Source organism: Vidua macroura, chromosome Z (assembly GCF_024509145.1).
Source record: "Vidua macroura isolate BioBank_ID:100142 chromosome Z, ASM2450914v1, whole genome shotgun sequence".
Taxonomy (NCBI): Eukaryota; Metazoa; Chordata; class Aves; order Passeriformes; family Viduidae; genus Vidua; species Vidua macroura.
In genome coordinates, this window is record NC_071611.1 from 58,714,114 (window position 1) to 58,734,799 (window position 20,686).

Sequence of the window (20,686 nt, forward strand, 5' to 3'; positions counted from 1 at the left end):
TTTTTGTAGCAGGGGCTGATCTAGTAGTTGCTATAGCCTCATTTTACTTTGGTGCTAACTTCAGCCATTGATAAGGCTGTGACCTAGTAGAGAGAGAGGGGGAGCTAAGTGCAGAAAGACTATTTTTAGCCACTGAAAGCTTTTCAGGCTTGACTGTAGCAGTCTGGAAGCCAGTAGGGAAAGCATGGGAAACAAAGGACCAGTAGCAACAGTAGAGGCTGTAGAAGTAAGAGAGGTGATAAGTAGCACTAGAGCAGCCTATCAGCCTCTCCTGTGGCTCAGCTCTTGCCAACTGATGTAATCCTCTGACACCAATTCCCATCTTTATGCTTTCCACGAAATTCCTCCAGCTTTTCTCCACTAATCTGCTCCCTGGTTACTCTTGGAAGTAATTCCCCTGCTGTCCAGTCTTCTGTTGATCTGTTACCCCCACTAAGCCAGTGGGGGTTTTTTGACAGTTGTACTGGTTTTGGCTGGGATAATTTTCTTCATAGAAGTTTGTATGGAGTTATGTTTTGGGTTTGCAACCAGAACGCTGTTGGTTACATAGGGATGGTTTTGCTACTCCTGGGGGGTGCTTTGCACTGCATGGATGCCTTTTCTGTTCTCACACTGCCCTGCTAGCAGAAGGAAGTTTTTAAGAAGCTGCAAGGGGACACAGGTGGGACAACTGACCAAAGGGCTATGTCATGCTGTATGACGTTGCTCTCAACAGTAAAAGCTAGGGGAAGAAGGAGGGGTGTTTGTAGTTATGTCTTCTGAAGTAATAGCTATGTGTGGTGGAGCCCTGCTTTTCTGTAGGAATAGCTGAACACCTGCCTGTTGATGGGAAGTAGTGGATGACTTCCTTGTTCTGCCTTGCTTTTGCTTTCCAAATTAAACTGCTTTAATCTCAACCTAGAAGTTTTCTCACTTTTACCATTCTGATTCTCTGACCCATCCCACAGGGGGATGGTGGGTGTGTGGCCCTGAACTGCTGCCCAGGATTAACCCACAACAACAGTGTGTGTTGGTCTCAAAACGTGATGTTACACCTGTCATTTTTTGCACCTGGAGCTAAATGAGATCTTGGCAAATATCTTTGCTTGTGTATTCATGGAAGAGCAAGACCTCTTTGGAAAGCATGGTGACCTTGCAGACTGACCTCTTTGGAAAGCATGGTGATGAGAACATGACAAGTTAGCTAGAAAGGAATGACTTCTTTGGGGATAAGGAGCCATGCATAGTAGTGGACAAAGTTGATTTTGCAGGAAGCAAGATGAAGGGAAAGGATGATAACTCAGAAGATGGTGGCAGAAGATACGAAGGAGCCATGGAAAAGAATAGCTGAAGAGTGCCCAGGTAACATGGAATGTGGATGGTTCAAAAGAATCTAGATCACATAATTTAAAGGGGAAGGATGTCCAATTCCCCTTTCCCAATTTGTAACCAAAGCTGTAGACTGTGAACATTATGCAGCTTGATCTTAACTGCAATCCATTAATGGTTGTTTATGTCAGTTTGGGTCATGTAATAGGTTTTCATGGACAATAAAGGTTTTTTTGGATGGTTGGGTTTTGAGGGTTTTTTGTTGGTTGGTTGGTTGGTTGGTTTGGTGGTTTGGGTTTTTTTGCAGAGTTTTTACTTGTTTTGATGGTTTTGTTGTTCATTTTCCTGAGGAATTACAAACACAATGTAAATCCAAAGCAGATTATCAGTACAAGGAGTGCAGACTTCTCAGATGCTACCAAAAGTACAAGCCTCACTTTGTCCTCCTGCAGTAAAGCTTAAAGGACTTGTTCAGGTGAAAAGCCACTGATATTACAGTTTTCTGTGGGCCCCAGTGGCTGAGGAATCTGATTCTGCTTTGTGTTTCTTTCTGAACTGAACTGTGCCATCCATGAAGGACTTTCCTGGTCAGAATTGTTGTAGAATTTAAAATACACTTTGCTGTATAAAATATATACTGACCTAATATATTTAAAGTGGTACAGTTGCCACTGTGCATGCAATTCCCTAAGCATCAGTATGTCAGAAATCAATATGTGAAAAATCCTTGCAGTAGCTTATACTGGGGAGAATCCTTTATTTCAGTTTGAATAAATTTCCAGTAAGACTGTCCTCCTTGAAGTGTTTGTTTAGAAATGATACCCCTAAGAAATATGGCTTATTAGATGTAAGAGTTGAATGTAGTTTAGCTTCTAGATAAGGCCTGGCTTATTTCATGCAATGCAGGAAAGCAGAGGCAGTGATTTGCTACCAGCACTGCACAGGCTAGTAATACAACTGTGGTTTTCCCTTGTATTTTTTGACAGAGCGGTTATGTGTGGGTTTTCATAGGCTCTCAAAATATGCTTTCTGCTTACAAACACTGTTCAAAGCCACCAAAGCAGTCATTAACAACAGAAGAGCCCACATCACGGTATGTGGTGCTTCTGGGAAGCTCTAATATACCTTACTTCTGTGTCTTCTGAAATTGCTGCTTCTGTCTTTCTGGTCCCTGCCCATTAGCCAGAAGAGAAAAAAAAAGCCTTTGAGAAAGCCCAAGACTTTTCTGTGCACCTTTGGTTTATTTCTTCATGCATTCTGAATTCCAAGATGGCATTGTTGGATCTTGTAATGGTGAACTGCCCTTATGTACTCAGTGATTTTCCATGTGCTGTGGTTTATACATTCCATTTCCTTTGTACCGTGTGTTTCACTGTGCAGACACACAGGCATTATGTGGCCTAAGAGGCAGTAGACATTATGAAACAGAGACTGATGGGGTTTGATATAAAAAGTGATAGGATGTTTATCAATTATCAATTGAAGGTCACAAGCCAGTAAAAATACAGCAATAGTTGTAGCAATTTCAAAAATACAAGCTGAAAGCAATACGACTCTAGCTTACCCAAAAGCCGTGGATTAACCAGAAAAATAGTGTGTGTAATCATACAGAAATAAATGTCTGTTAAGGATTAGAACTGATGGCAGTCAAAACCTTCTCTTATTGAAATGGGAAGATTTCCACAATACCCGTGGAAGTGTTTGAGGAGATGTTTTAGGGGTCAGAAAGTTTCTCAGCTGAGGACAGCATGGCAGTGAAAGAATGGTAGCTGAAAAATTCTTCCCATTGGGAAAACTTTCTCTCCTTTAAAGGCGTCCCATAAACAGTACTTGAGTAAGTACAGTGTTCTGCCAATTGGGCATTTGCATTAAGTTACTGCTGAAGAATTTTTTCCGATGTGGCTGAGCAGTGTGAGGAGCTCAACCTGGAAGTTTTGTTTCCAAAGCAAAAGTCATTGAGAAAGTAGTGGTTATTACAGAGCTCTGATGCATAAATAAAACCTCACAGACTCCATAGCCCTGGAAGAGTGAGTGCTGAACAACGTTGTTATAGACTCCTATGGAGATCAAAATTATCCAGGTCACCCAGCAGCAGATTCAGAAAGCCAGCCTTCCTTGTATGCTCTCTGAAGCACTCTGCAGGCATTCAACTAGACTGTTAAGACATTTTGGGGCATGTTTCCTTTCTTTTGTCCTTGACAGAGAGGAAAAATGAAAATACAGGATATCCTTACAACCTTGTAGGAACTGTGCTCTCAGAATCAGCAGGTCTGTGTTCAGGGTCACACTTCCCCATGCCAACTGCCAATGCTTCTGTGGTGCACCCAAGACTTTGCATGATGTAACCATTCCTAGTCAAAATTTATACCACCTCTAGCGAGACCCCTCTGTACAATGTATTACATCTCAGTTGTTGGAAACTTCCTTCTAAGGTGTCCTGTACACTAGGCAGATTTTTGTAGCTATTCAAATTACAGCACTAAAACCAAATATTAAAAGGTTTAAGAGGAAGAATTGTAAATTTGTGGAAAGTCTTTTACTATGAGGTTACAAGGGAATGAGGCCAGTGCCACAGCTCTCTGTCCCTTGTTCATAAAATCAATGACAAGCTGAAAAAAGACAACATTATGCTGAGGTTTTTTTATCTGTCCTTTAGCCATCCAACACAAGAAGAAAAAACTCCAACTCAGCATTGAGTAAAATCTGGAAGCTACTTACAAGTTTCGTTCCAGCTGCAGATGGCAATCTTCCACCCATTTGTCCCTGACTGCATTGCTAGAAGATTACATGTTCCCTTGGGTCCAGGGCTCATCTTGTAGTCATACCCGAGCCCTGTGCCCATGTACCTGGTTAAGTTTCTGTAAGTGGTTGCTTTCAGTAACTGTGATGCCCATGACCATGCATGTCAGGGAGCTTTTTGGCACAGGGTACCTTGCCTTTCCTTTTCAGAGGCCAAGCAGATGCTTTTTATCTCCATACAGCAGTGAACCCTCCAAAGCCATGGAAAGCTCAAGGCAGTAGTGTGGCTGCATGGTCCACAGTGTGGCTGAAGCACGGTGTGAGGGAGAGCACCACTCTGAGCTCAAAAGCCATGGAGCAGTGGGAGACAGACTTCTTGGGAGCTGGAGCATGCAGGTGATGGGACACATTTTCCTGAGTACAAGTTTTGTCTCTGTCACCCTGCTGTATTAGTAGAAGGAATACCAGTGAAAACACCCTGGAAAAGTAGAGAAAGACAACCCAATCTAAATGATGACTAGACCTTTGAAGCTGGTTCACACACTGCTCAAACTATGGATTTAATGATGTGCATTATTTTTTTTTTTCCAGGCCAGTTTACATGACCACTGCTTGACTGCAGTCATTCAAGACCATGTTTGGGTTTTTTATTCCTTTTTTCTTTATTTGGACAATATATATATACATATGTACAAAAACACCTATGCCTACTTTTTTTTTCCTTTTTTTACAATTTCATGTGATTTACAAAACAGGACAGCAAAATAACTTATAAAGAATACGAATACTGTACAAAAATAAAACTGATTAAACTATTGGGAGTTGGTATTTTATAGTGTTACAGATCACTGGTTTGTAGAACAGCATTTTGAAGTATGTGTCCAGTCTGGTGTATGCTGGCCTAAGTCCATCTGCAAGCTGAAAACAGATCTGTAATGTCAGTCATGAAAAAAGTTCACGAAGAAGTATATTATATAGCTATACCTTTAAATCCATGACATCTCTATGCTAATGGACTTTCTTAATTAAGGAGAGGAGCTGTCCTAACTTCAGCACTATTAAGTACTTCCAAAATAGTATAACAAGTACATACAGTATTAGAGAACCTGATTTTCCTTTTCCAACACTTGCAACACTATTCAAAACTTAACTTCAAGATGCAAAGATCTAACCTGCAGTTTGTTTTAGGTTAAAACAAACTGTTTTAAAGCCATTGTTTGCTTTAACTGGAAAAAAAAAAAAAAACCAAAACCCAAAAATCACAAATGAACAAAACAGTACAATGATATCCCCAAACCTGGTAATTCCAAATGCATTCTCTTAGAGATTAATGAATCACATTAATCTTCTCTGTCCAATGCTGAAATACAGCATACACTACCATTTAGGAAGGGTTTTTTTCAGAAACAGGATCTTGTCACTGGCAGTGGTGACACATGCCTTGCATGTCCCATTGTCCCATGGACTAAAGTACCTCCCACCTATTTCAGACTTTGCAGGAACGTTTCTTTAAGTGTGCATTCTACCCCAAATACACAACATGGATACTATAAAGCTCGCCATTTACTTCCATATACCAGTTAATCCTGGTAGTTAAGTGACCAAAATGTTTACATACTGTTTAGGATCTGCTTATCAGCTGTGGCTTCTAGTTGTGGTTGATTAGATGTGAGGATCTCTTGTATTTCACAGGACTGGGCTTTAATTTTCCAAGTGCTGCATTTGTCCCACAAAATGGCAACAATCCAGACTGCAAGATGGAGACTTGAAATCTAGCTTGATCTTCAGAGAGAAGAACAAAGATGAACAAAAATGCACCTCTGAATCTCATCAGGCTGCTCATGGCCCTGACCCTACTCCACAAGGCAGCATTAACAGTTACTGGTAAGCAGAATACTTTCTGTATTTCTTGGTCAATAAAAACACCAACACTACCAATTTTTATTACAAAGAACCTATGTCCCTATGACTCAATCTGAATACGAGAAATTAAAGTTTGGTTTCTAAAATAAATGTTTCAAAAAGCTGAAACGGAGGTAGAAAGTGTGCTTGGTTTCCTGATGTCTTCACTGAAGAAAACACATCCCTTTTTATTCCATAGACTGTTCAATATCCCCAATGCTTTAAAAGAAGTTCTCTTCACATAGACAAAATCTATTATGAACTACACAGGTAAAAACACAGGATGCAAACTGATTTCTAATGCTGAAAGCCATATACAACTGTAGAGGAAAACACTCTACTCTCAAAGTTAATTTTTTGTTTGTCTCTAGGAAGCAAGCTTTTTATCAGATAAAACAATAAGATACTGTAATTGCAGCTGTGCTAACAAGATCTTTTATGTACAGAATTTTACAAGATGACCTAAATTCATCTGCAGTGGAGACACTTTGGGTTTCAGTGTAAATACTCACAAAATTAATTTGGCCCTAAATCTGTAGTAGGGCTGCACCTCCCCTTCCTCTTCTAGAAGAAGGGGTAAAAAGCAAACAGAAGAATATTTCTGGAAAAAAAATAATGTGTAAACAGATTTCTCCCCCATTATGCAGGGGGAGGGGGAGGGGAAAAATATATCACTGATAACCTCTTAAATTTCATGCTTTTAACCTAAAAAAATTTGAAATATTTGCTAATGATCACATCTAAAATTTTTCATTCAGTGGTCTTTCTGCTCCTTTTAAAGATAAAAAAATACCTTTAAAATAAAAGTTAACATTGTTTTTATGACCATTTGATGTGCCATGTATGACACAGGTACAAAGTACTAAGAGAAGCTTATGTCATAAAGGAGTATTGCAAGATACCTTATGTATTTCAAATTAGCTTGTGGTATTCCCCCATACTCCAGAGCAAGAGCAATCAAGAGATACAGGAGCCCTTCTAAAGTGCTCCTTACAGTAATTTTAGGTGTTTCCATTATCAGAGTGCTCTTAAGAAAAGGTCTACTCTCTCCATAAGCACACACAATTCCCATAGGACTCCAAGGGAGTTAGGCCATGGTATGAAGAGAATAAATCTTTAAGGCAAATGTAGGAAGAGAAAAAGCCTTTAAAAAAGCAGCAGTTTGTAAAGATGGTAGCTGCTTTGTGCACCCATTCAAACAAACCACAGCAGAATAAAGCACTGTTAGTGGCATTTCTGTAGTACAGTACTATATTACTGACAAGTAAAGTATGGGATCATATGAGAGACATATGCTTCAGCTCCCACATGCCCGCCACATTATCTAGGCTGAGCTGTATTTTTCTAGGTAAGTGAATAACAGAGCTAAATACACACACAGTCAGAAAATTACTGAGCTCTTTATGGGGATTTTTTTGCTTTAAGTATCTTCTTGAGTCATACATGTTTTTTCTGGAAAAGTCCAGCTGATATTCAAAAGTATAGTTAATACAAAGAAAAATGAAAAATTCCTATTTACTTTAATGTGCCTGATTGAGTATAAATTCACCTTATCTCAGTATATCAATCAGATACTATTGGTAACATATGTAATGTTTCTCTTAAGAGTCTCTTTAAGTGCAGGATCGCAGAAGATACACAGAAGTAAACCCACTTCTACAATGTGCTATGGAGTTTTTATCTGAGTTATTTATGTGACTTAGAAAGTGTTTTTACTCGACAGACTCTAAATACAAGCAGCATTACACTGTTCAACAAAACATGTTCATGACACAGCAATCACAAAGACTCTGGGGTCATGCTACTGTGGTGGCACAGGCCAGACTGCCCAGTCATATGTATATGTACACCAGTATCAACGCATTACATTGGAAGAGTTGGTCGCCTCCTCCCTGGCTGCCCCTTCCCTCCTCTCACCCCACAGTCCACTTGTTCCAGACTGTTGTTCTCAGGGCAGAGCCAGGAGGTGGAAGGAAGATTGGGAGGGGGATACTGAGTACCTTTTTTTTTTTTTTTAATGCCAGCTACATGTGCTTTTGGACAGCAAGGGTGACTGGCACCGCAGTGGATGCTCGTGTTCTGGCACCACTGCCTGCACCCTCGCCACAGCCTGCCTCTTCTCCACTCCTCCCCCAGGGCCAGCCCTGCCTTCACAAGGAGCTGCTGGAGCTGGACTTTTTGGATCGCTTGATCATGCTGGGATGGAATTCGGTGTGGCGGCGGGCATGCTTGGTCAGGTGGTCGCTCCTCATGAACCGCTTCTCGCAGAGGGGGCAGCGGAACTGCTTCTCACCGGTGTGGGTTCGGTAGTGCCGCGTCAGCTCGTCGGAGCGGGAGAACTTCTTAAGGCAGTCGGGCCACGTGCAGGGGAATGGTCGCTCACCTGCGGGGAAGAAAGGATGACAAGAGATTTAGGGGGGCAGGAGTAATGCAGATCGGCACACACCAGCTTTGCTGAGGAGCCAAAGAACATACTGCTGAGGGAAAAAAGCTGCTTTTGTTTCCTGCCATGGTGCCAGCGTCTGTGGAGTTGCTGATAACTCACTTCATCAGGTTTCACTCTCACCTCCAGTAGAAGCCAAAAACCGCGCCAAACACATGAAACTCACATTCTAGTGCAAAACCTTACACGACCTGAAGACTGTCAAAACAAGAAATGAAATCTGCCTTTGCCTGTATGTTTTTCATACTGTTCTCACTACAGTAGCTTGGGAAAGGTGTGCCAGAATTATTCCTCTGACACTTCCGTTCTACTGAATTATTTGCAACAGTTAGAAAATAATGCAAAAAAAATCCTTTAGGTAGGACAAGTCTTTCCAGCCCTGGAAGAACTGAGTGAGGAGGCACTGGGGAAATCTCAGGGCTGCAAACATGTAGGGCAAAACTGCTGCACCTGCAGAGGGAAGTTCCATGCCCCCCCTTCAGCCCTTCCTCTGGAAAGCCAAGGTGCTCCAGCAAGTATCAATCTCAGACAGCTGGTTTGAAGACAGGAAAAACACCTCATTATTCACACTCTATCAGAATAGATGTTTGCTATAATGATGAAAAACAAATCCAAATACCTTAACCTAAATGACACCGCACTTTGCTTTCACAAAACAAGGGTGTAAGGATTGAAGAGCAATCCATGTTATCTTTCTGGCACTCCACATCCCTACAGTTCACCTCTGTGGGTTGGACAGGCTTTACCTTCAGGCACAAACACAGTGCCTCCAAAGCAGCAAGCCTGACCCTAGTACATAACACAGATGGAAACTGAAGATGTTTAAGTTCACACAAAAGCTTTCCACTATGCTCTGCTGCAGGTTTGATCCCTTAATTTTCTTTCTTCAGAGCCTCCTGAAGGGAATATAAATGGCAGCTTGTGACAGCTATTTACTGTCAACCATGAAATACAAAAACTGTCCCAGGGGTTTTCCAGCTTGGAAATGTTGGAAAGAAACTCAGGAACTCCAGCATTTCTTAGTACTGTGAGGTTTGGCACAACAGGTGAGCTCACTTTACATTCAAAGATCAACAAAAAAGGGGTGATTTACAAAGTGGGTCCTGGATTTCTCCCCAGATACACCAGCAGAGACAAAAAGATACAGACTTGAATGAACAGCCCTGAATCCAGGAGGACAACAGTCAGTACAAAGTATGGTAGAGTTGCAGAGAAGGACTCACTGAAGGCATGCAAAGGGCCAAAGAAGGATAAGGACAGGCCAGATAAGTTAAGGTGTAGTAACACCAAGGGTCCTGAAAGTCCTAGTAAACTTCCCTGAATAACGCTTCACTGTTTGGGCTCCTAATTATTTGTGCTCCTTAATAGCTGCCCTATTCCAGACCAACCAGCATGCCATGGAGCAGAGCTGTATGAGTCGGACTGCTAAGTCACAGCACAGCCCTGTGGCTGCTGCCCCTGTCGTTGCCTCCTTCACTTCATGGCCATGCTGGTTCTCAGTCACGGGGGAAGGATGGAGCAGCGGAAGTCAAGCCAGCTGCCTGCCCAAGCCTGGTGGAGGCAGAGCTGCCAGCCATCATGAACCAGGCTATTTTGTTTGTTATAAATGCATTTTTGGCTCCCTGATGTATGCTTTTAGACATGATTGGAAAACCTTCTGAACAACGACAACAAATTAAAACAAATTAATAATAATAATAATAATTTCTGTATAAAACAAATTAATTAAAGCTATGTAGTGTCATGTGTGCATGAACACCACGGCCTCAGCTACACTGTGGAGCAGCACCAGGGGCTGTACAGAGGCCTCACAACACCACCCTTGCCCAGTGCCAGCCCCTTAACATCTGAGGCAAGCATTTCACTTGTGCTGCTCTTTTGCAATCTATCTCATGGTTTCTGTCACAGCTCCTGGAAGCAGGTGGCAGTGGGAGGTGCAGAACAGCTTTCTTGTCCCCCTGGGAGTGTGGGAGGAGTGGCATACGTCTTGCACATGTCGAGCCATCTAGTATATGCCTCTGTGTCAGGCATTTACACCCCAGAGCAGTGGGAGCAACTGAGGCACCCTGCCTCATCCCCGGAAACCACATTTCCAGCCATCTACCTCAGGACAGCTCTTCAGTCTGCAGAAGTGCCCATCTGTAAATAGGGAGATTAGGTGCCTAGGCTGGATAGCAAACATCAGCCTTTGGGGAGCAGCACCTGTATTTTAGGCATGGTAGTATCTAACCTGAGTGTCTAAAAGTAGTGTTTAAAATCTGGCCTCAAGCAGCCCTTAAGAAACTGAACTCCTCCCTCATGCCCTCCTGGAGTTTCTCCTGGGAAGATAAAATGAGGCCCTGCTTCTGGAATTCCCTCTAATATGGGACAGGAGAAGCATGACCTCCATCCACCATTGCCACCCCACACATCCACTGGACATGCCACCAGGGGAAAGCACTCTAAGGTTATGGAGTGTAACCACAAAGCTTTAGGGAAAGGCAGGGCTTGCTCAGGATCAGCAAACCTGCTGTGCCTTTGGTACTGTACTCTGCAGGGAATCAACCCTGGGCCCGGCTGGGGGAGGACACAAAGGCTGCGGAAACTTGGCATGGTGCAGAGACACCTTGCTACCAACAGGAAAGCTGCTGTGCATGAGGATGGGGACACAGCAGGGATTGCAGCAAGAGATGGATGGCCACACTCCCTTGGAGGCACGTGGATGCCACCAGCACAGCCCCCCATCCACCACAGAGCTCCCAAGTACAGTAGTAAAGAATGACTTTGTATCTCAGCAATACAAACCTGCAGAAGCTGTCACAGCCACTTTGGAAGTGCCTATAGGAAAGTAGGTACAATCCCTGATGCCTGGATGCATTAAACTCCATGTTTCTCAGAGCAGAGACAAGGGGGAGGGAGGCTTTTCCAGGCCCTCAGGGGTCATCTCTGAGCCTGAGAATTCACTGCTCCCCTTGGTCACAAAGCTATAAGGGATGACAGCAGCCCAAAGGGATGGTACCTCAGTGACAGTCTCAATAGGTGCAAGGTAGGCGTGTCTCCAGGAAGCACTTAAAGCAAGGTGGAGATGGCTGATGGCATGTGATAACTGTACACTCTACAAAGATAGTGGTTGCATCTGCTATATTTGACATGCTTTCTTTTTGCAGCAGCAGAGATGTCTGTGGAAGAGCCCTCTGAGAAAACAAGTCTTGCAGCTCATATGCTTGCTGGGCAGGCAGTGGCCTAGAGAGCTGCAGTACAAGCTAGTGCTGCCTCCATCTGGAGATATGGATTTCTGTGTCAGCTCAGGCAAGGCAGGTATTTTCCTTATGAATTTTATCCCTTAGTTTTGGGGTAGTAATGCTAAAGCTTGAAACAGCAGAATGAAACATCAACACGCAGTGCTGTTATACACTGCTTCCCTTAGTGGCTGTATGCTACTGACTTTTTAAGTTATGCCTCCGATGGGATTTTCCATCAAGAAATGAAGGAAAGGTCAATGGTACATCATGATAATTTGAAACTATGTGTGATTGGATCCTAACACAACAGACACAAAAAGCAAATAATTTTCTTTAAAAAATAAGATGAATATGTATATGCACATATATCCAGAACAGCTTACAGAAGGAAAAAATGAATGAAAAACTGATTTCTAGGTAATAAGAACAGGTGCATCTGCAGACTCCCATTCTTTGTGCTGTGTGGCATCAGGAATAGAGTGAGAGACAGTTTATTCTCAGTATAAGTTAACAGTGGTGCTTCACAGGTCTTCTCTATAGTCTAAAGAACTCCTGCAACCCTGACTTACTTTAAATACCATATGTATGTAAAGGCCTTCAGATCCTTTGAATCTTAAGCCCTCTTGCTACACCTGCCATTTTTGACTTGCTTCTTCTCCCAACCCTCTACAACAAATGTTTAGTTTGTTCTTGCTGGGCAAGTATAAACTCTATATCCAAACTACTTTGTATGACCTGAGGCAGGTCCACTTTATTTTATCCTGAATAGATTAAAAAATAATGCTTTTATCCCTACCCTGGGACATTTCAGATTTTTCCACACTGCAGTCTTACACATAAAGGGTTTCTGAAAAAAGAATACAAAGTGGGCATTAGCAGGCTCATTAACATAAGTACAGGTAGTAGTGGTATCCTGATTAGTCATCTGCCTCCTCACCACAAAATGCTGCTTTATGCATGGATGACTGAGGTTAGGAGCTGCAGTTCATGGTGGCTTTAAAACACAGAATATCTGCTATCTGTCTCAGGTATCTCTCACTTTTCCTCCCAGTTATTTGCCCTACACACTCTGAACAAGCAATTTCCTGTGGGACACTGGACTTTGACTGGGTGTCCACATGCCAGATATTCTGATGAAGATAGATCTTCAGAGCAGACAGACTGGACGCCTTTCAAGCAGGCTTTTTCCTCTTCTGAGATATTCCAAAATCAGATCATTAAAACACATGGCAACCAGGTACAAACAGAGAGATCAGCAGTGGTGGATGTTTGGGACCACATGCCTAAACCAATGCTTTCTGGGACACCTAAACCATGGTCATCCAACCAGACAACAGACCAAAAAGATGGGATAGGTGACAGATGGATGGGTTCCAGCAAGAAGTTTATTCTGCCAGGACTTAGGATTAAACACAACAGGTTGTTTCAAGTATTAAAATGTTGCTTTCAGCAAGTTTTTAGGTGCTCTGATATTCTTAAAACTACCACTCAGCAGCTGCTTGGACATACAGGTGTTTTGAGTCTCTTTCAAAAACCCAGATGCAAAACGACCTGCTACAACCTGCTGCTGCTGAGTCTAAATTTAAAAAAAATTGTCTTGCTGTTATCCCACTGTGATAAAGTATCAGATGCAAGGGATGTCCTTTCAGTTTCTCTGTCACAGCACAAACCTCCTTGACCATGTTACAGAAGGCTTTCTTTGGGGGACTGTGCCTCCATACACATAGACAGAGACAGAGAGATCAGTCAGGTAAGCTACTAGGGAGAGAAAAGATCTTTCCAAATCTCACCTGAGAGTTAAATCCATGCTTCTGTAGCTAAGACAAGAGCCCTCAATAGCATGTTTATGGTTATGTGAGACAAGTTCCTAGCTCTTCTCCTTTCCCAGCTTATCTTCATATGAACTTCCTCCATTTGCAGTAATACTTGAATAATAACAACAATGGGGAGAGATCAACTCCTAGCCTGGTGCTTAGTGCACTTACCTGGGAACAAAGGACATTGGGTTTAAGCTCCTGTCCTGTATGAATAATCAAGTTTCCTTGTTAAGATGGAACAGCTTTGACAGGGAAAGGGGGAATCCAATTTCACATGCATTCAGAAAGATAATGTAGCTTTCGATATTTACTCTGAATTTATTAGCCAGTGTTTCAACAGACTTTTCCCTCAAGTTTAAGGTATTTATAGAGTGCTCTCAGGCTGTGTACATTCATCATAACCTGAATACAGATGGTAAACTGTACTACCACAAGTGAACAGTGTCTCAAGTATTCTTTGCCATCACTCCCTCAGACCCTGTTTTTTTAATCTTAAATTGGCTCTTCCCTGCTCTTCCAGTTGCAGGCTTGGGAGCTGTTCAAGGCCAGAAGCACAGGAGCAGCAGCCTGGTGCACAACAACACAGCAGCCAACAAAGAGGAACAAAGGAGTTCCTGCAACAATCCTAACAGCTGACGCCGCAAGAAACACAGGCTAACAAGAGCAGTGACAGCCACCACATGGTCTTCAGTGCCACAGCACAAACACTGTGCAGAACTCAGTAAAGCTGCAATTTCAATACATCCATCTGGAAGCAGGAGTTGTGCTCTTATGGATAATGCCTGCTCACTGCTTCTGGCCTACATGTGAACTTTGTCATGCTGACTCAACTGATAAACTTTTCTGGAGCACTTTCCTGCAAGTGACAAATACACTTGCTTATAATCTTAATTTTTTTATCAGAAAACAAGACAACTGGGAACTGGACAACTTTGAGGATTTCTTACTCATCTGGCAAGGCTCCCAGTCAGGATCATCGCGTTTCTCCATGACCTGGAAATATGCCCATTAGAACTCCTGCAATTTGTGCATTTTCATTAACCATGGTATTTCACATGGTAATCTGCATTTAACAAAAAATATGCTGTTGGCTCCACTTTTCGCTCTTGGGTCCTATTCTGAAGGATCTGGGTAACTGACATGGCATAAGCTGGATAGGAGGGTCTTAAAACACTAAATTTCAGATTATGCTCCAACAAAATTACTGAGAAAGATCGCAGCGAGCAGAGAACTGTCAACAGACTAGCATCTGTTCAGTCTGTTGAGTGAGATAATCTAGAACATAAATAACAAAGCAGTACAGTCAAACCAAACCAATACAGGGGCTCGTCCAACACCACGATATCTGGATAGCAGCAATAGGCAGCTGCAGTGCCTGTTCTTACTCTACTGGAAATGCTCCTCCACTTTCCTGTGCAGACTGTCAACCTATGGGTTCACACCTCTGCCTAACCCCTGCTTCTGAGCACTGGTGAGAGCCAAATTCTGGGAGCACTTAAGAGTGCATCAGCTGCCTGGTGTAACAGAACTCTTGGCATTGTTTGCATCCAGTTTACATGATGATACAGTTGGCTGAAAAGCCTATCTGAAGAGGGAGAACTTTCCCCACATCTGGGTTTTGAGCATCTAAACTCTTAATTAGGGCATCTGATGTGTATGTGAAATTCCCATCAATCCTCAGCCTCCCCAGACAAGTAAACACCTACAACTCTAGTAGGAGGAACCATCTCACAAGCTACTTTTATGGTACCTTCTTGGTCAGGAAGGAGGGACAGAGAAGATCTGGTCTTAGTAGTCATGTGCCCTTTAACTGGATTATATTCACACCATCATAGCAAACATGAATTTTGTACCACTTGTTTCTCCTGCCAGTTTCTCTCCCTGCCCTTTACCCTGCACTCCCTGGCCAGGCCTCCTGACTGAGATTGCTTGTTTGTTCTTGTATGCCTTCATTTTTCCTGGAAACCCTCTGGCCTGCACATCCCTCTCTGTTAAGCTGTTCCCCCTGCTAATAATAGGCTTTTGAGGCTAATAATAACACTACACAACTACACCTGTCAAAACCAAACCTCTAAACCCACCTATTTACAGGATTTCTGTTTCTTCTTCATTTTGAAGGTAACTCTCTGCTTACCTGCTATCGTTCAGATGGGTCCTTCACCTTTTCCCAACCTCTGTACCACTTCCAGGGCCTGAGTCTCACCTAGGCCTAGTAGCACAAGCAAGGGGACGGTTTGCACAAGCAGGATGTGCAGTGCCATCTGCTGAACTTTTTCTGTAAAGATCAACCCAAAAGATAATTTCTGATGGATGGCTAATTTGGGCCTTCTGGAAATTGAACTAGCATTAAACATCAAAGGCCCAAACTTCAAGCGAACAGTTATACTGACATTTTTAGTATCTGAAATATGGAACCTTTGAAACAACAAGGTTAAAGAATGGTTAATAAGATACAGACCTCTAACCATCAAGTTTTTGTCTACTACCCTTCTACCTTGATTTGGTATTTTGTTTCTTGTTTTGCATTAGGCTACCAAAGATGAACTGGTGAGTTTTCAGATTCCCAGTCACTACACAGAAAGAGAAGTATCCAGACTTCCCAACTTGCTTGGTTAGGATTTATGAATAAAGAGAACTGTGAGTATGCACAAGTTCAGGGGTGTGAACAGAAATCCTTAAGCCATTCTCCAATATAGAAATACTGGGATTAAATATTAAAAATTTAAGACCAGGAAACTTCTACTGGTGGCTGTGCACCTACTTCCACTAAAGGCTACACTGCAGCAAAAAACCTTGTTGGTGGCCTGGTGAAAAACGGCAGATAGATGAGAGAGACATTATTTGAAAGAAAGGAAATAAAATGGTACTAAGGAGGGCCCATTAACGCCCTGCAATATAGTTATGAATAACTCCAGAGGTCCCATTGAATCCCACTGTTGCTAAGGAATTGTTGTCATCTATAAAAATAATTAACATTATCAGTATCATTTAGCATTTCAGTTAGCTACAATTAACTTCACATTAGGAAGCTCTGAAAGTTCATTACTCCTGGATGTCTGCAGTGATTTTAATCACCCAGAACTACCATGACAGTACATCAATGTTTCTGAGTCAAATGCCTCATACTTGGAGCTAAGGCCACCCACTTGGGAGCAGCACATGCTAAACCTCATACCACTTCACCAGTACTTATTATAACACTACTTGCTTACAGCAGGCTGTGTGGGTTGTACAGTACATTAATTTACATGTCATCACACAGAATGCTATCTCAGCCAGCATCTATTCTGGTTCTCTTACCAGGGTGCATATTTGAGCATGGGGTAGTAAATGGAAATTATACTAACGTTTTCTTTGTCACTTATGAGACAACATTTTGGAGAGCACCAGTTACACACAGCCTCCAAAAGAGCATGTGAGCTGCAGTCTCCGAGCTGGTAACACAACAACCCTTGGCACTGGTTATGAGGTCAGCATATGGTCACCACTGACCATCCTCTTTCCCAGCTCAGAGAGAAAGTCTAACTGCAGAGCTCATCGCTGAGCCACATCCAGTAATCCTACCCTGTTCTCTCCAGCTTCTTGAGGTAAGCACCCAGATTTGCCAGCAGGGCACCAGTCCGCAACGATCACCTGAGCCTCTTCCTCTGCAGTGCACTCACACCTAGGCGCATCGGTGAACTGGAGCAATGGAAGCTGAGCTGGAGCTCAGATGTGGCCATATTCTACCCAACCCATATTAAATTCTACAGCAATTCCTTGGATTATCAACTTACTTTGCATTACACTGCTAACCATCACCACCAACAGACAAAACCCAAAAGCACCATCATTGACAGAACATGAAATGTATTGGCAGTATTTGTCTCTTTTTATTCACTCCTTTCTGTTTCTGAACACAATCCTTTAATTCAGAACATTTTTAAAGCAGCCTTTTGTACTCCACTATGATCCCAAGAGCAATTCAGACCCATAAAGGTTTTTATTCAATCACTTGCACTGAAGGTCTAAAACCAACCAAACAAACAAAAACCACCAAAACGAAGACCAACAAACTGAACAGAGAAGTCTGCAGCTGCTGTCCCCTTGGGGCTCGGCTGCCGCAGATACGTTTTATCTCCAGGTTTCCATGTTGCCACACCCTCCGAGGCGCCCCGCCGAGGGCTGGGAATGGGAGCAAACAGCTTGATGAATGAAGCCCTTGTGGAACACGTCAAAGCTGGATCACGGTAACCGATAGTGCGAGGCGCTGCCGCCGAGAAGAGCGGGGTCGGTCCTCCCTGCACGGCGCCTCGATCCCCCCGGCCGGAGGCGCAGCGCAGGGTAGCGCCGGGGTGGTTTGGGGAGCAGCCGGCGGTGCTCTCCTCCACCGGTGCTCCACCGCTAGCTCGAGCGCCTGACACCGGCTCTAGCTGACGCGCTTGCCGAGTTCGCCCATCCAGCCCGCCGGAGGGGGGTGTGTCCGTAAGCCCCAGAGATGCAGCTCACCCAGGTTCAGGGAGACGCCGCCGCTGCCCCCTCCCGAGCCGAGCCGGCAGCCCCGCCAGCCCCTGCTCCGGCGCAATGGCCCCGCGGCATCCAGTCCCCGCAGCCGAGCTGAGCTCTCCGACAACTCTGCGGCCCAGGCCGCGGGTTCCGACGGCGGGAGCAGCGAGAGAGGCGGGGGCGGGGACTGCACTGCCCTCGCCTCCTTTGCAGAACGGGCGCCGAGTTCTGACCCGGTGCAGCCGGGTCCGCCTACAGCGGCAGGAAACCCGAATCTCGCCGCCCCTGTGCTTCCCTCGCCGACGCCCCGAGCGAACTCGGCGGCTCCTACCGCCATCCTCCCCTCCCAGCCGCGCCGGACACGCGAAGTTCGCTCCGCTCCCTGGCATCTGCCGCCTGGCCCTCACTGCCCGCCGGGGCCCGGGCCGGTTTCCGGCCGGCGCAGGTGGGCGGCGGGCAGGGCGCGGCGGGAGGCGCCGCCGCAGCCCCGCCCGGGGCGGCCGCCAGCTCCCGCCGGACAAGGGGAAAGAAAGTGGGGGCGTGATGGAGGGAGAGCCACGGGCCAGCCCCGAAGCCAGAGCGGCGCGGCAGGGCGGCGGGGGCGCGCGGGGATGCCGGGCGCGCCGCTGGCCGGGTTCATCCGAGGACAAGCGCTCGCTCCCGCCCCCTTCCCTCCGCCACCGCTGACCTGTGTGCACCCGGTAGTGCGCCTTGAGGTGGGAAGACTTGCCGTAGACCTTGCCGCAGCCGCTGTAGGGGCACTTGTGCCGCTTCTCGGCCGCCAGCTTCCCCTTAGGGGCGGCCCCGGCGGCGCGCAGGCGGGGGGACGGCCCCGGCGGGGGGCTGCGGGGAGGGCTGGAACCCTGCTCGGTGGCCGCGTCGCTGTCGGAGCCCGCGTCCTCGTCGGGGCTCTCCACGCTGTCACTGCAGACGGAGGGGGCGGGCAGCGGCCGGTACTTGTTCAGCTCCAGCAGGCTCTTGGCGATGGCCAGCAGGGCGCAGTAGTCCTTCCAGGCGTCGCGGGGGTCGCGCAGCTCCCGGGCCGCCTCCCCCTCGCCCGGCACCTTCAGCCGCGCCGTCTCGGGCACGGCGGAGCGGTTGGAGATGGAGACCAGGCACTGCGCCGCTACGAAGTCCACGTACGCGACGGCCGACATGGTGCGGCCGCGCCCCGACGACAAGGGGGGCTCCGTCCGCCCTCACTGCTCGTCCGCCGGGCCGACCGCGCCGCCGTCAGCCATGGCCCGCCCGCGACGCGGGAAAGAGCGGGGCGGAGGAGGAAGGGGGCGTGAGGGGCGAATAAATAGCGGGGCGCCGGGCAGGTCCTTCACCGCCGCCCCCCAGGGGCGGCGCGCAGTCGGCGAGGGGGGAGCGCCGCCCGCGCGGCCGGCCCGAGTCCGGTGCAGGGGCCGGGGGAGAGGATACCGCCCGCCCCGCGCCCCGCGTGCTCCTGCCCGGGGGCGGCCGCGCCGGGGCCCATCACGTCAGGCGCGGAGCCCCTCCCGCCCCGGCCGGTCCGCGGGCAGGGCCGGCCGGCTGTGTTTACTTTCTCCCCCCGCCACTCACGGCGCCCCTTTTCTAGTGGGGGCGTGTCCGCCGGGCGGCCTCCCCGCCAATCGCCGCGCTCCCTCCCCAGGCCGCGTGCTACTCCGGGCGCCCCGCCGCGACCGCTTAAAGCAGCGATGCCGGGGCGCCGCTGAGGGCGCGACGACGGGGTCGCCGCGGCTCCGCTCCCCGCCGCGGGGTTCGCGCAGCCGGCCCGACCGCGGCCCGGAGGAGTCGGCGACGACCTTGGGCGGGGGTCCGCGGTGGGGGCGGCGCGGGGCGGCGGCACCGAGCGGGTTAAGTGGCTCCGTGGAAGTCCTACGGTCCCAGCAACGGGTCCGCCAATGGGAAGTGAGCCGGCTGATGTCACTGGCAGCACCCCGCCAATCAGCGCCCGGTCCCGAAAGGTGCGCAACGCTTGGAGGCGAGGGGAGCGGCGGGCGCGCGCTCCGGCCGCGGCCCCCCCGCGCCGCTGCCGGGTAAGGGCGGGAGGGGCGCCGGGGATGCCCCGCCCGCGTGGGGTGTCCATGACCCCGGCGCGACCCCGAGCTGGCTGCCCCTTCCCTGCCCGCGGCACCGGCACCCGCGAGATGGGGCTGCCCGTACTGCCTCGGGACGGGACCCCCAGGCCACGCGGGCAGGAGACGGGAGGACAAGCACAGTGCAGGAAGCGGGACCCCGCGAAGCCCCCCCGGAGAAACCCGGTGGCGGCGCTACGCGCTCCATCGCTACAGCGTTATCGTTAAGACAGGCGGCTCCGTAACACGGGGCAGAGGAGAACCCTCTGTGCCCCCACGGTGAGCGGGGCAGGTACCTCGGCGGGGGTCACCAAGCGGCACCACCAGGGAAGAGTTTTAGAGCCACCTGATAGTGTCTGCCGTTTTGCCACTGTTGGCTTAAAATAAAGGTCAGGTTGACACTTACCCCGTCGCCAACTAAGTGCCATCCAGCCTAATCGAATCCCAAAAACCTGTCAGGTCTACCCGAATAACACGCCCCCATCTCTGCCTCATTGAACGCGGAAGGCTCATAGAGTGTTGTGAAAGCTAACTGACCTGTGCACAGCCAGAGAAGAGTGAAAAATTTGCTTCTGGATCAAGCATTATTTAAAAAAAAGGAAAAGAGGTTACCATCATCCCTAAGCCACCAGTACTGAGGTGTGAAGTATGTCAGTGTGTTTTGCTGTTTTGCAGGCATCGGGAGAGACGGTAATGAAAAGACTCTGC

General features: G+C 47.0%; 1 protein-coding gene across 1 annotated transcript; it reads right to left on the reverse strand.

Annotated features, from left to right (window-relative positions):
* Positions 1-2,748: 2,748 nt before the first annotated feature.
* Positions 2,749-19,435, reverse strand: KLF9 (KLF transcription factor 9). The gene is made up of 2 exons (XM_054003156.1): positions 18,604-19,435; positions 2,749-8,332 (listed from the first exon to the last, which is right to left on the reverse strand). Exons 1-2 carry the CDS (start codon positions 19,070-19,072, stop codon positions 8,100-8,102), a joined length of 702 nt encoding a protein of 233 aa, XP_053859131.1. The 5' UTR covers positions 19,073-19,435; the 3' UTR covers positions 2,749-8,099.
* Positions 19,436-20,686: the final 1,251 nt, after the last annotated feature.